This window comes from Orycteropus afer, unplaced genomic scaffold (genome assembly GCF_000298275.1).
Source record: "Orycteropus afer afer isolate SDZICR_OR568_19922 unplaced genomic scaffold, OryAfe1.0 scaffold00748, whole genome shotgun sequence".
Classification (NCBI taxonomy): Eukaryota; Metazoa; Chordata; class Mammalia; order Tubulidentata; family Orycteropodidae; genus Orycteropus; species Orycteropus afer.
In genome coordinates, this window is record NW_006922335.1 from 702,885 (window position 1) to 717,562 (window position 14,678).

At 44.4% G+C, this 14,678-nt stretch overlaps 1 protein-coding gene across 1 annotated transcript in view; it reads right to left on the minus strand.

The window, feature by feature from the left end:
- HK2 (hexokinase 2) overlaps positions 1-14,678 on the minus strand; it is a 73,738-nt gene that overhangs the window by 21,009 nt on the left and 38,051 nt on the right. Inside the window, exons 4-9 of the mRNA XM_007957424.2 lie at positions 8,206-8,325; positions 7,454-7,549; positions 6,647-6,746; positions 5,996-6,179; positions 3,026-3,181; positions 997-1,230 (exon numbers count right to left, since the gene is read on the minus strand). Of these exons, the coding sequence (XP_007955615.1) occupies positions 997-1,230; positions 3,026-3,181; positions 5,996-6,179; positions 6,647-6,746; positions 7,454-7,549; positions 8,206-8,325 (890 nt within the window). The remainder of the gene's footprint in view (positions 1-996; positions 1,231-3,025; positions 3,182-5,995; positions 6,180-6,646; positions 6,747-7,453; positions 7,550-8,205; positions 8,326-14,678) is intronic.

Consider the following 14,678-nt stretch of genomic DNA (forward strand, 5'->3'; position numbering starts at 1 on the left):
TTTTGCTGGAGCAGCCCAAGTGAAATCATCTCCACCTGCTTTTCATGTTTCATCACTCATTTCATTAGATGCTGCCTGGGAAAGACCCAAAATAGACAAACTAGAAATGCTCTTCTTCTGGACTTGGTCCTCTCTTTTCTGCCAATGATCCCAGAGTTATCTGAACAGCTGAAGACAATAGGCACATTCAGCACAACTTTCTCTGGGAGGAGGCTGTTTTGAGCCCTGGTCTCCAGAGCATTACTACTCCAACTGTGGTCTGCAGCCTGCAGTATCTGGATAACAGGGTCTGCTAGAAACTCAGGATGATCTCAGGCCCACTCTAGACCTTCTGGATTATAGTGTGCTTTTCAAAAAGATTCCCCAGGTGATTCATGGGCATGTTAATTATTTTGAAGTACTGGGCTAGGAGACTAGGAAATCTCAGAGCTGAGGCCTTTTGCATCAAACAATTATGTTAATAATGGGGCAAAGGTGGGGTACCCATAGGAATTGAAAGATTTCTTCCAGGTGAAATTTGAATATTTTGGCACCTAATAATCAAAACTCAGAGGCAGGGCAGGATCACTTCAATACCAATGTCACCTGAGGAAGCTAGCAATTCACTAGACTGGGGTAGTCCCTGGAAGAGGACACAGCATCTGATGGAACCCCCAAGGGTCATGAGAGTCAAAGAAGAAAGTAGTAGAGAGAAATACTAACTCACAGAAAGGTTGGCAAAAGATCCCCAGTGGCCAGAGGAGCTTGAGTAGACCCCAAGCTATTGATGGCCTTTAGAAACTACCTCCACCCACACCAGGAAAACACTTTCCCAGTTTCCACTGGTCCATCTGGGCTCTTAGTCTTTTATTCTACAAAGATCCATGACCCATCTACACTCCCAAAATGCAAAATGGAGCTTGTCCATGCCCATGGAGTCATTTCAGTCTCCCAAACCTGTCAGAGGTCTCCAGGTGCTCTGGAGCTTAGCCCTGCTCAGTCTGAATTCAGACTCACTGGGGGTGTTTCTTGTAGACAGAGCCATCCACCCCAATGGTGGAACGCAGTCGATCCTCTCCCTTGTTCTCTTTGATGCGCCGTAGCACAGCTGCCAGTGTGGCCGCACACAGGCTGGCTGAGCGTGTGGACACAATCTGGCAGATCCGGTGAGTAGCCACACAGTCCTCCTGTGTTGGGTCTATGCCCAGCCGCACAAGGATGTCATGGGCCCTCCGGACGCCATCCTTCTCCCTGGGGAAACAGAAAGAGAACCCATGGGCACTGTGTGCAGCCCATTGTGGCCAGTGGGAAAGGGGTATGTGGGCTGGCAAAGAAACTCCTCAGATCCAGCACATGCTACTGCCAGGGAGAGCAGACACACTTCATGCTCTGCCACCTATGAGGGGTAGAACACTGAGAAGGAGGTAAAACACAATATGGCCAAACCTGAGGCTACTCTCTCAGACAACATACACATGCACACAGATACATATATACACACATGTACACATGCACATGTGTGCACACATATACATACACACACACGCACACACACTCATGTGTACCACACATCCACAAATATACATATACATACACCAGCACACGCAGAATGCTTCTCCATCCCATCCCTCCAAGTGCCCTGTTAAGCTCATTTTTCCTGACAACAACATTTCTTATGCACATCTTGTGTAAGGAGATGGTCTTGTGCTTGGCCCTTTAAACACCAACTTTGTGTGTATATGAGAGAGTTTGTGGTATGTTTGCTTGTTTGGGGTAAGGTTGAAGGAAGGATGTCCCTGCCACCAACCATCTCTGAACATGTGAATCAGCCATGGGGCACACTGTATTTCCTTGCAATAAAGAAGTAAAGGTCCATTTCCCACCACTCCTCCCCATGAATATCACAGGTTATTGGCTTCTGGTTTATCAGGTGAGAAGTATAAAATGTGGGGATGTATTGGCTACCTATTCCAACTTTATAGGGTGTAACATCATTCCACAATGGAGCTGGCATTTTTTTACCTTGTGCCTACAGATGGTGGTAAAGGGCTGAAGTGTGGCATGGCCTCCCTTCTTAGGAGAACTAAGTGCCTCGGGGATTAGCAATCCAGTAGGCACAGTTCTTTTAAGAGTTTCCACTTAAAGCCAAGTCATTTGAACTGCTTCACTGCTCCCATCAGCACCAAAATCACCTCTTCACCACCACCTGGTCCCTGAAGGAACAAGACCTCCTCAACCTACAAGTGGAAGTCTCCAGTACAGGAACCTAGGCCCTTGTCTTTGGACATTGTTAACAGAATAAAAAAACAAAAATCTGTCTATCCCCATCCTGACCCCTGCCAGTTTGTAAAATTGCAAGTCTCAGCTCTACTCAACAGAATCCAGAAATAGGTAAAACTCTAGGCTACCTAAGGAGCTATTTTCCTGTTATGAAGCAGAGGTCAGAATAGAGTTCTTTTTGAGAACTAGCCAATAGGGGAGGAGATGTTTGAGCTTCAGGAAAAGGGGAGGGAAAGCAGATGCAATGTGTCATCCATAGACCTATTGGGAACTTCACACATTAAATCAAGGCCAGAGTCAGGCAGTCACACAAGGGCAACAGACACCGTGGGACACATTGGTGACTCAGTTATAGAAGTTGCGCCTTTCATGCTGGAGACCCAACTTGTAATCCCAGTGCAATTCTCAGCCAACGTCCCCATATAGACACCACTTGTCTGTCAGTGAAGTCTTGCATGTTGCTATGATGCTAAATAGGCTTTGGCCCTTCCAGATAATTTTGGCTAAGAAGAAAGGCCTGGTGATGTACTTCTGAAAGTCAGCCAATGAAAATCCTATGGATAACAGTGGTCCAATCCTATTATGCACAAGGGTCAGTATTAGTCAGGAGACACTCCACAGCAGCAAGAAAACCACAGGCCCACCATGTGGGCAAGGGTCTCTTGTTGTCTACAGTTGAAGGAAAAGCCTTTTCCTCAATCCTCAACTGCGAGTCTACCCTCCCAAGGACCCAGTGAAGAGAAAGGTGGCAGAGCAAGAAGCTTACCCTTCAATATCTGAAACATCCTTTGTCTCAAAGTGTCCTGTCGTGAGGAGCTCTGGGCTGAGCTTCCCCCCAAAGAGCAGCTCCTCCTTAGCCATCTTCACTAGGATCAGCCTCACCAGCTCCCCCATATACATCCCACTGATCATCTTCTCAAATCTGCAGGAAGACACAGATCCCCCCCAGAAGTCCCTGCTGTCAGTGAATTCACAACTCTGGAAGCAAGATGTGCACACATGAAACTCTAAAACACATTAGAGGCTGGTGCACAGTTAAGGGCTAAGGTGTGCAGCATGGACAAGGACTGAGGCGTGTGGAGAAGGGATGGCTCAGTCAGGGCAGAAGCTGGGGAACTTAGATGGGTCTCTGCAAGCAGTGTAAGCCCTGAATCATGGAGAAGAATAGGCTTTTCAGCAGAACATTCTGGAACAGTGTGACTTTTTAGTTAAACTAAGTTAAGCACTCGACTGCTAACCAAGAGTTTGGTGGTTTGAACCTACCCAGCAGCTCTGCAGGAGAAAGACCTGGTGGTCTCCTTCCATAAAGATTACAGCCAAAAAATACTATAGAGGCAGTTCTATTCTATCACATGGGGTCACTATGAGTCAAAAATCAACTCAGTGGTATCCAACAACAGTTATGTGTTATGTGTAGGGCAGTGATTTTTTTAATATTTTTCTCTCTCAAGGAAATACTTTACAGTAAAATCTTATGTAGATCCCACCCAATGTTTATTTTCAAGAGAAAACCAGTCTGATGAAATTAGGGACAGAGGCCCACACTGCCCCTCCCCTTGCTGGCCCTTTGTGGAATCTTGAGAGCATGGCAACAACTCGGGCAGGAGGTGATGGGGCAGGATCAGAAGGGCAACTTAAGACAGAGTAGGAGCTCTAAATGGCGGGTGGTCTCAGGAATCTGGGAGTAAGGCATGGTCAAAGCTCCAGAGCAGGCGAGTGACAAGGTAAAAGTCCTGTTTTAGAAAGGGGGCCAGCCACCAACCTGAAAGAGCCATCAGGTAATTTATTTTTCCAGCACTAGGTGACACCATTTTCTTTCTTGAAACAGTCTCTCTGGCTAGGAATAAGTGACAGGGAAAACCAAGCCCTTGCAATTCTTTTTGGCAAAGCAGGCCTATTTATTGGCATCTCAGTGAGGATCTGGGTCCCAGAGAGAGGAGGCACCCAGGACTGCTGGAACTAACTAGAACGGGCTACAGCAAGGAAGAGGCCCAGAGCAGGGGAGCAGATGTGCCGGACATCACCTAGTGCCATTGACAAGAAGGGAAACCGAGGACCCCAGGAAGTGACCTGCTCAAGACTCCAAGGCTAAAGAAAGAAGAATTGGAGCTAAATGGAGAGCTGGCAAGTTGCTTGAACAGAGGGTGCATTTAAAACACTTTAGCTCCAGCAAGGGCACAGTGCCCTGTGTAAATGGTGCAGAATAAGCCTGTCTGCTTTCTTATTTTCTCCTGCTTAAGCAAGCCACAATGCTGGCACTCCTGTAGGAGGTGGGGAAGTGAGGGAGTGGGCTCTTTTAAGTGAGTGGCTTTTAAATTTTTTTATTCCACTTTTTAGGGCACTTGTTTCAGTCAATATTTGAAATATATTTATTTAGAAACATACCAAGAGAACAAAAAGCTGTCTATAATGACCACAGGGCTGCCATGGTTGACAATTTGGTACATGTTCTGCCAATTTTGCTGTGTCTAAGGACAAGCCAGTGGTGTGCTGGTGTTGACAGGTTCAGCTGGCAATCCTGTCTTTTGACACTTCGAAGGGCATATGGCTACTGGAATGACTTGTGTGTGCCTCATTAATGAAGGAAGGGATTGAGTGACTTTTCTGTAAGAGAGCCCATAAGGGCCCATAAGGGCTCTCTCACTACCCAGGGCAGACACAACCAGTATGTTCCTAAGAAAGTTATAAGTCAATGGACTCACATTTCAACATGTGACAGAAGTTTGTGACTTAAATAAGCTATACTTTGAGGAAGAAAGGACTCTCCCATAAAGAGAAAGGTCCACCGTTGGCCTGGTTGATAGAGTTAGAATTCTTCCCTCAAAGGACAGATCTGTTAAAAACTTTCCTAAAAGATGTGTTAAAAGCTTTCCTAAAACAATCATGGCCACAAGAAGACTCAAGAGGTACTGCATTGCTCAAAACATTTTGCAATGGCCTTCAGATCTTGCAATGATCTCTGTTTCAAGATTTGGCACATGTTTGTGAGAGTGAACTAATGTTTCATAAGAGTCAAAAGTAATTAAAAACTAACTCTAGCTAGGCTGAAGAGTATAGCATTCAGGGATCAAAATGTTGGGAGGGTGGTGTTGATAAAATGGTCACATCCCAGGGCACTCCCTGGGCCACAGGGTCCAGAGAAAGAAGCCAAAGGGAGTCCTTAACCAATTTTTCTAGTAGGTGCTAGGTTGATCTATAGCTGGAGCAAGAGGTCCTGGTACTCTTTGGAGTTCAGCCTAGCTCACGAGAGCTCTGCCTGAGGTCTGAGTCAGAATCTCAGCCAGTAAATTAGGACTGATCATCTGAGCCTTGTCCTCTGGGTAGAAGACAGAGTGGAAGCTATGAAAAGATATTTCAGAGAGCCCAATCTAGGCCCATCTCCACATGACTTCTCATATGTGGTTCAAAAATTTATCCATGGACAATTTACAAACAGCAGGCAGAAAGAAAGAGCAGGGTCACACACTTAGAATATGATCTTTTAAAATGTCTAAAGGGCATAGCCAAATTATTAGTGATAATTTGGTCTATTTGCTTGCTCTGTCTTTTTAGAGCTATCTCGTCAATTTATAGTCAAAACATCCCCCTAACCAGCAAGTGTCTTTGGCAACCCTTTAGGGATATAAGAAAAATATGAGAACCATCTTTCAGCCCTAGCCCAGACCCAAGCTCACCTCCTGGGCCAACCCCTCCCACCATCAAGCTCCGCCCCCCCGCCACAGGGGTTTCTACTCACAGTTGCTTCCCAGGATTCAGTGAGCCCATGTCGATCTCCCGGTCAAATTCAGTGCGAATGTCATCAAGCATGCCATCGTCACCAAAGGCCCCCCATTCCATGTTGATGCACATTCGCCCCTCGTCACCCTCTACCATGTCGATGTGGCGCATCTCCTCCATGTAACAGGCGTTGCTACCTGTGCCTGGGCAAAGCAAGAAACTACTCAGCATTCACCTACATCAACCTCTGCCCCCACCACATGTCTCCTCTTATCCCCTATCTTTTAAGATAGCCCAGGCTGCTGGGGGTCTCACTGCAGACTCTCAGGGCATCCTGATACACATCTCCAACCTCTGCCAGCTGGAGCTCCATGAGCAAATAGAACACTAATCAACAAGGCACGCAGCCTTCATGTGATCCAGATCATTTACAATGACTTTTCTCTTGGCCCCTTGGCTCAGTGTAGAAACATAAAGTTCCTTACACCTAAAACCACCACAAGGGAAAGCAGAATCACAGTGTTCTGGTTCAGCCTGCCAAAGTGACCACATCACTTATCTTCACATATGAAGTACAAAGGAAGACCCAGGCCACTAACCCCTCCTCCCTTCCAGCCCACACCCTCATCCATTGGCCAACACCAGCCCCCATGCCCCAGTGTTCACTCACCCACAATGAGACCTATCTCACAGTTCTGGTCATCATAACCACAGGTCATCATGGTCCCAACTGTGTCATTCACTACAGCCACAATATCAATATCAAAGTCCTGTGGGAATAAAAGGAGAGCTCTGAACTTCAAACATCACAGAAGGTCACAGAAGTGAAGAAAAAGAGAAAAAGCAGTGAGTACAGAGCTCAGGTGCAAGTGATACCCCTCACCAACCCTATGCAGAACAAAGAAACTAAGAGCTGAAAACCCAGTTCCAGATACAGTATAATAGCAACTCACTCATGCCAACCCACTCTATGCTCTGCTTATCTTCATCATGGAAGACTTTCCTGACCTAGGCCCCTGCAATCCTGCTTATAGCTAACCATCACTGAACTAAGAAGAAAATGTCTCATCTTGCCTTGTCTTCTCCTCTTTCTCTGCCAATAAATCCTTCTGTGATAAGACCATTATTGTGTCTTCTCTCTGCCCTGTTTTATACCAAAGTCAACGTCATCCCTGTTTTCTTGACAGATATATTAAAATCTTCTTCAGTTTAAGGACTAAAGGGATTTCTGGCACCATGACTAATATTATTTCTTGTGCTACTCTGAAAATCCTAGCAGCATCTGGTCATATAGAAGGTTACTGGGAAAGCATGGCAGGGGAAGAAGAAAAAAATCCTCCCCTTAAGAAGAACCACAAAATGTTCACATGCATATTTGAGGGCAGACAGAGGAAGACTTTGGAGAGCAAGGGAAAGAGTGTCCAGACCCCAAGCTCCCACCATGACTGTGGCCTTCGCACCAGCCACCCCCACTCACCCCTCTCCTCTGGATGGCCTTCCGGATCAAAGCCACAACGTCCTTGCCTTCCACACCACTGGACTTGAACCCCTTAGTCCACGAGACCAGGAAACTCTGGAAAAGAACCAAGGAATAAGCATTGACTCCTCCAACCAAAACTCGGATCACACATCTGAAACAAGGATCATTAGCTTAGACTGCTGCCACAGGGCTAAACAAAACTAAAATCTAACTTGCCTTGGAAAAAGAAACTCAGGCCCATCAAAGACCAGGAAAGTAGAGACTAAATTAATGACTCCTTCATGATTTACTGCCCAGAGAAGTGGAAAAAGGAAGTTATAGAACTGTCAAAATAAGATACTTATATTTTACTTTTATAGAGCCATGTAACATATTTATGTCAATGTCAGCCATCCAAAAGACATTAACCTCCCAGTTATCTTTCTTTCTAGGATCTTTATCATAACACTATATATAGGTCAGGGTTGTTCCTGATTAATTTCTCAGTCCTGTTCCCTGAGAGGGATAAAGATGAAATAAAATAGGGGAGGGGATATTGGGGAGTGGGAGAAGGAATGAATGATAAAGACCTTCCCATACTCTGACACTCTGTCACCATTCCTTCACTCCTACACCCACAAATGTGTGCACACGCAAGAATTCATTCAAAAGGACAGAACTCTCAATACTCACACTTTGTCTGAACAACGCATTCCATCCTCCCAGCCCCAAGGATGAAGGAATGAAAGTGTCTGAAGAGCCCATCTTACCTCATCTAGTTTCGTCTGGTGGCAGGGGAACGAAAAGGTAAAACCCAGCGGGAGCTTCTTGTCTTTGATTTGTAGCTGGCCCATGAAGTTGGCCAGGCACTGGGCAATGTGATCAAAGAGCTGAGGGCACACAATACAGGAAGATGAGCAAGGAGGCAGAAGAGCACAGACATGAAGGATATGGTCTTTGAACTCTGAAAGGTGCTAACTAGTGGGCAAGATCCTTATCCCTTTGAGGTTTTCATATGTTAATCTATAAAATGGAAGTAGTCACAATACCTGCCCTTTCAGAGCTACTGAAAGGATTAAAAGAGTTAATACATAATAAAAAGTGCTTAACACTACCAAAAACCAAACTCACTGCTGTCAAGTCGGATCTGACTCATAGCAACCCCTCCTTGGGATTTTGAGGCAATATCACTACGGAAGTGGATTGCCCAACCTTCCATCCGAGGAGTGCCTGGTGGGTTTGAACTGCCAGCCTTCTGGTTAGCAGCCAAATGCCTTAGGTAGTGCTTATTAAATGTTATCTTCCACTTAAACCATTTATCCAAACCACTGTCAAAATAATAATACCAGAGAAAATCATGGCCAAAGTTAATCATAAAGTCTTCCTGTGCCCTGGGAACAGAATATCCCTCGGTGGCCCTGTCAGAAACCCCCTGACATGGGTGCACAGCTGATTATTTTACCAGAAAGGACAGAGCATCTTACTGCCAAGAAGTATTTTAGCTCCCTGACTCTTGTGGTAGGGGAGGAGATGAGAACAGGGATGGGACATTCTCTGTTGGTATTCTATGAGCCAACCTAGCAAAAACAAGCAACCTTTATCTTATGTTTTTATTCCATTCTAGAAAAGTAATCTCCCAGGGACAATTCAAAGGAGGTATCTTTGTTTTCAGAACATCCAATGAGTCTATAAAAAGTCTGAAGAATAAATAAGGTGGTGTGGGCAACCTCACAACCCTGACTGACCACACTGAATGAGATCTGCAGCTCCTAAGTCTTCCAAGGCCTGTTAGAAAAAACTATGTTCACAGTAATCCAGGGTTTTCATTCAGCCCCAAAGTCCACTACTCCCTAGGTACTTTTCTGGCAGCTCAGCATCTTTAAGGAGCTGCTAACTCTCTAAGTGTTTAGACTCTGAGGCTAAGGGTGTGAGTTTCAAAAAGCAAGCAAGAAGCAAAGAGAAGGAGCAGACTCCAAGGGTCAGATTGAGCACGTAGCAAAACCTAAAAAGCCAAGGGGGGTCAGGGAGGGCAACACTCTTCTTCCTCCCCAGGCAGAAGGAAGGAAGATTCCACTAAACAGTGGTTCTCAACGTGTGGTCCTAGACCAGCGGCATCACCATTACCTGAGAACTAGTTGGAAATGCAAATCCTAGGATCTAACCCCAGACCCACTGAATCAGAAACTCTGGGGGTGTGGTTCTGTCAGCAAGCCCTCTTGATGACTCTAATGCTGTGGTTCTCAAACCACAAACCACAAAAATATCCACATTTGAAAGTAAATTGAAAGGTATAGGGATGGGAGATTTGAGAGGTCCACAGGTTTCCCTGATGCCTGGTGCATGCTCCGTGGTAGAGATCCAGGAAGACCCACATGGAGAAGGTGGCCAGCTGAGTGAACTTCCTGCATAGATTCTGTCCCTTTGTCGGGACTGATTTTGTGCAAAATTAGCCACAGATGATACAAAACCTCCAAACTGAAACATTCTCACACAGGGCTCTCTGACTAAGAGAGGAAGAACACCAAAACACAGGCACCAGATCCCTTGAGCAGAGATATGTAAATAGTTTCTCAATAGATACAGCAGCTACGTCTGCTCCCTTGTTGGGAAGTGGATCAGAGACAAATTACCATAAGGTTAAACAAATTTCCAGCACCTTCTTCCTGGTACTCTCTAGTCAAAATGATCTTTGGTTCAAATAGTTTTTATGCAAAAGAGGGAAGTTGCAGAAGCTGTACAGAGATGATGGGGGCCTTCAGAAAGTGGAAGAGCAAATGGTGTCCTTTCAAACAGCCCCGACCACTTCTCCTCTCTGTCCATTTGTGCTTCCAACAGAGGGGCAGTGTAAAGGTATTAAACACAACATTGCCCAGCATGGCAACCAAATCTCTGGGGCACAAAACTGAAAGTTGGTGGTTTGAATCCACACAGGTCTCTCAGAAGCAGGCCTGGTGATCTGCTTCCAAAAGGCCACAGCCTCGCAAACCCTATAGAGCACAGTTCTACCCTGCGCACATGGGGTCGCCATACATTGGAATGGAGAAACAGCAACAAGCCGTAGGTGGCTATGTTTAAATTAATTAGAATTTTTAACAATTCAAAATTTATTTCCTCAGTCACACCAGCTACATTTCAAGTGGCTAGTGGCTACCATTTTGAGCAGGGCAGAGATAGAACAGTTCCACCACTGCAGAAAGCTCCATTGGGTTAGAAGAACCTGAACCTATTTAAAAATGGGGGATAGGAGACCATCTATTCCTTCAAGTGGAAGGGTATTTCTTTTTCTATTAACAAAGGATCGAAAGGACAAGATGCTGGGCAAAAGAACTAACACTTTCTTGCCCTAAAAAGGCTCAAAGGTCATCATTTTACGTATTTAAAAAGGAAAATGTATCATTTTCCTTTTTGGTCTGAGATATCTGTTCACTCCTTTTCACATGTTACATTTTTAAAAGCTTAAGTAGATGTTGCTTAGATTAATAACTCACTACCAGCTTGACAGTTATTCAAGAACTTTGCAAGTAATTTGGTCTTGATTTTAACTAAATTTGATTTTTAAAATCAATTTATTTCCCTTCAATTAAAAGATTTATTTATATCTAAGACCAGATTTTTTTTCCATGGAAAATATAGGGGGTAAACCAAAGCAAACTTACTGCCATCGAGTCATTTCCAACTCATGGTGACCCCCATCAGGTTTTCAAGGCTGCAAACCTTTACAGACGCCTCATGTTTCTTCCACGGTATGGCTGGTGGGATCGAACCACCAACATTTTGTTTAGCAGCCAAATGCCTTAACAACTACATCACCAGAGCTCCTAGGGAAGAAAAGTACCACTAAAATAGCTATTGTGATTTTCCTTCCATTCTTATTTCTAAGTGTCTTCTGTTATTTTAAGGTATATGGTGTTCTTCCCCTTCCTTGGGATGAAACAGACATGTATATTTTCTTCCAGTTTTCTTTTCTGTTTCACTTTGATATAGCATTTCCCCATATATGGAATCCTTCTATAAATATCCCAATAGCTCTATAGTTTCTTCCAGGAGGGTCTCATACATTGTGTGTATATGTGTTGTGTGTGTGAAAAATATTTTGTTTGCATTGTATGGAAAAGTAATTTTCTTCATATCCTCTAACTCAATGGTTTTAAAGATTTTAAAGTAAGTTTTCAAGCAAAACTTTACTCAGAGCTTAAGGCTTGAAACCAATTCCTTGGTCTCTTTGAATCTGTCTTGATTGGCAGAGGCACAACCCATTGTTTACAGGTGCCCCCAAGCCTCTGAGGAAGAGGATGCAAAAGCTGTGTGGTTCCTGGGCCCTTAATGATGTTGAGGGATGAGCAACACGCTGTGTAGATGGGACAAAAATGCACATAAATCTTAAAAATTCACCCAACACCATGTTGCCTGATCATTGGGAAGGCAAAGTGTGGAGTTCACATTACTAAGTATTTTCCACAGTCACAGCCCAACGTTTTAGTTGCTCTTTCTAGTTTGGCTTGGTTTCATTGGTTGTCAAGTATTGGTAATCTGGGGTTGGGGAGGTGGCGGGGAGCAGAGTTGCCAATGGAAAAGTAACCACATCCTCTATGGTGGAAAACTGTGCAATTGCTGGCCACAGAGACTGAGCATAGCGTATGAAGAAGCAACTAAATGAACTGGCCAAAACCTATAAAATAGGCACAATTATACCTCTTTACAGATAAATACACAGGCTGTTCAAGGTGTGGTAACTTGCCTGGGATCACACAGCTAGATTGCTTGACAACAAGCCCTGGCCTCTTCAGTACCTAAGCACAGTGCCTGTCCAAGGAGGAACAAGCTGCAGGCTGAGGGAGGTGGTGCAACAGTCTCTACCTCATGTCCTTCCTGGAGCCATGTGACAACCTTGGTAGAGCTAATACCTATAGTCTTAAGAGCCCAGTCTCCTTGCCTCAACCTCAGCATTAAAACCCGGAAAGCAGATTTATGCTCAGGGCCACCCTCAAGGGCAAATCAAGGGTCTAAAAATATCTCCCCCACATGTTTTACTCATGGTCTGAAATTCCTTTCACAGGAGGCAGCCCGGTGTGGTGGAAAGAACAGAGGACTGGCAGTCATAGCTCCACCTCTTCCCAGCCCTGAGGCCAAAGGTGTGACAACACTAGGATAGACAGAGCTAACACACACACACTCACTGCTGTCAAGTCAGTAACAACTCATACCAACTCTAGAAGACAGAGTAGAACTGCCCCATAGGGTTTCTGTTTTAGTAATCTGTTGTTGTTGTTGTTGTTATGTGCCGTCGAGTCAAAGCTGACTCACAGCGACCCCTCCTTGGGCTTCCGAGGCAGTATCACTTACGGAAGTAGGATTGCCCAACCTTCCTTCCAAGGAGTGGCTGGTGGGTTTGAACCACCAGCCGTCTGGTTAGCAGGCAAGTGTCTTAGCCACTATGCTACCAGAGCTCCCTTTAGTAATCTAGTGCTGCTATAACAGAAATACAATGAATGGGTGGCTTTAACAAACAGAAATTTATTTTCTGACAGTTTGTTGTTATTGTTAGGTGACATCAAGTCATCTCCAACTCATAGTGACCCTACGTGTAACAGAACAAAACACTGACCATCCTCAGAATCCCTGCTATGCTTCAGTCCATCATTGCAGCCACTGTGTCAATCCATTTTGCTGAGGGTCTTCCCCTCTTTCACTGACCCTCCACTTTACCAAGGGTGATATCCTTCTCCAGGGACTGGACCCTTCTGACAACACGACTAAAGTAGGTGAGATGAAGACTGACAATTCTCACTTCCAAGGAGCATTCCAGCTGCACTTCCTCCAGGAAAGATTTGTTCATTCTTCTGGCAGTCCATGGTATTTTCAGTATTCTTTGTCAACATTACAATTCAAAGACATTAATTTTTCTTCAGTCTTCCTTATTCATTGTGCGGCTTTCGCACCCATACAAGGCAACTGAAAATACCATGACTTAGGTTTGCACCTTAGTCTTCAAAGTGATATCTTTGTTCTTTAGCACTTGAAAGAGGTCTTTTCTTGCATATTTGCTCACTGTGGTACAATGTCTGATTTCTTAACTGCTGCTTCCATGGGTGTTAATTGTGGATTCAAGTAAAATGAAATCCCTGACAACTGCAATCTTTTCTCCATTTATCGTGATGTTGCTTATTGGTCCAGTTGTGAGGATTTTTGTTTTCTTTATGTTGAAGTGTAATCCATACTGAAGACTATAGTCTCTGATCTTCATCAGTAAATGCTACGAGTCTTCTTCACTTTCAGCAAGCAAGGTTGTGTCATCTCCATACTGCAGGTTGCTAACAAGTCTTCCTCCAATCTTGATGTCATATTCTTCTTCATATAATCCAGGTTCTCCAATTATTTGCTCAGCATACAGACTGAATAAGTGGAAATCCTAATTCAGAGAGCTGGCTCTATGGCGTTCTCTCTGCGCTTCAACTTCTGCTTCCTGGTTCCTTTGAGATCTCTATGTGTCTCTGTGGGGGCTTTGGTAGCGTAGTGCCTAAGGCATTTGACTGCTAACCAGAAGGCTGGTGGTTCAAAATCACCAGCCACTCCTTGGAAGGAAGATGGGGCAATCTACTTCTGTAGTGATACTGCCTCAGAAACCCAAGGAGAGGTCACTATGAGTCGGTTCAACTCAAGGGCACATAACAACAACAATAACATGGGTCTTTGTATCTATCTCTGCTTCTTTTGCTTACTTTTTAATCTCTTTTCTATCTCAAAAGAGATTAACCTAAAACAGCCTCTACACTAATCTTATATCATTAGCATACCAAAGGTGACCTATTACTTAATGAGATTATAACCACAGGCATTGTTGTTGTTGTTAGGTGCTGTCCAGTTGGTTCCAACACATAGAGACCATATGTACAACAGAATGAAACACTGCCTGGTCCTGCATCATTCTTACAATCTTTGCTATGTTTGAGACCATTGTTGACCCACTGTGTCAATTCATCTCATTGAGAGTCTTCCTTTGTTTTGCCAAGCATGATATTCTTCTCCAGGGACTGGTCCCTTCTAACAACATGTCCAAAGTACATGATGTCTCACCATCCTCGCTTCTAAGGAGTATTCTGGTTGTACTTCTCCCAAGGCAGATTTGTTTGCTCTTCTAGCAGACCATGGAATATTTAACATTCTTTGCCAACACTGTATCTTCTGGCACTATAACACACAATATTCCACTGCTATTCATAAGGTTTTCACTGGCATATATATA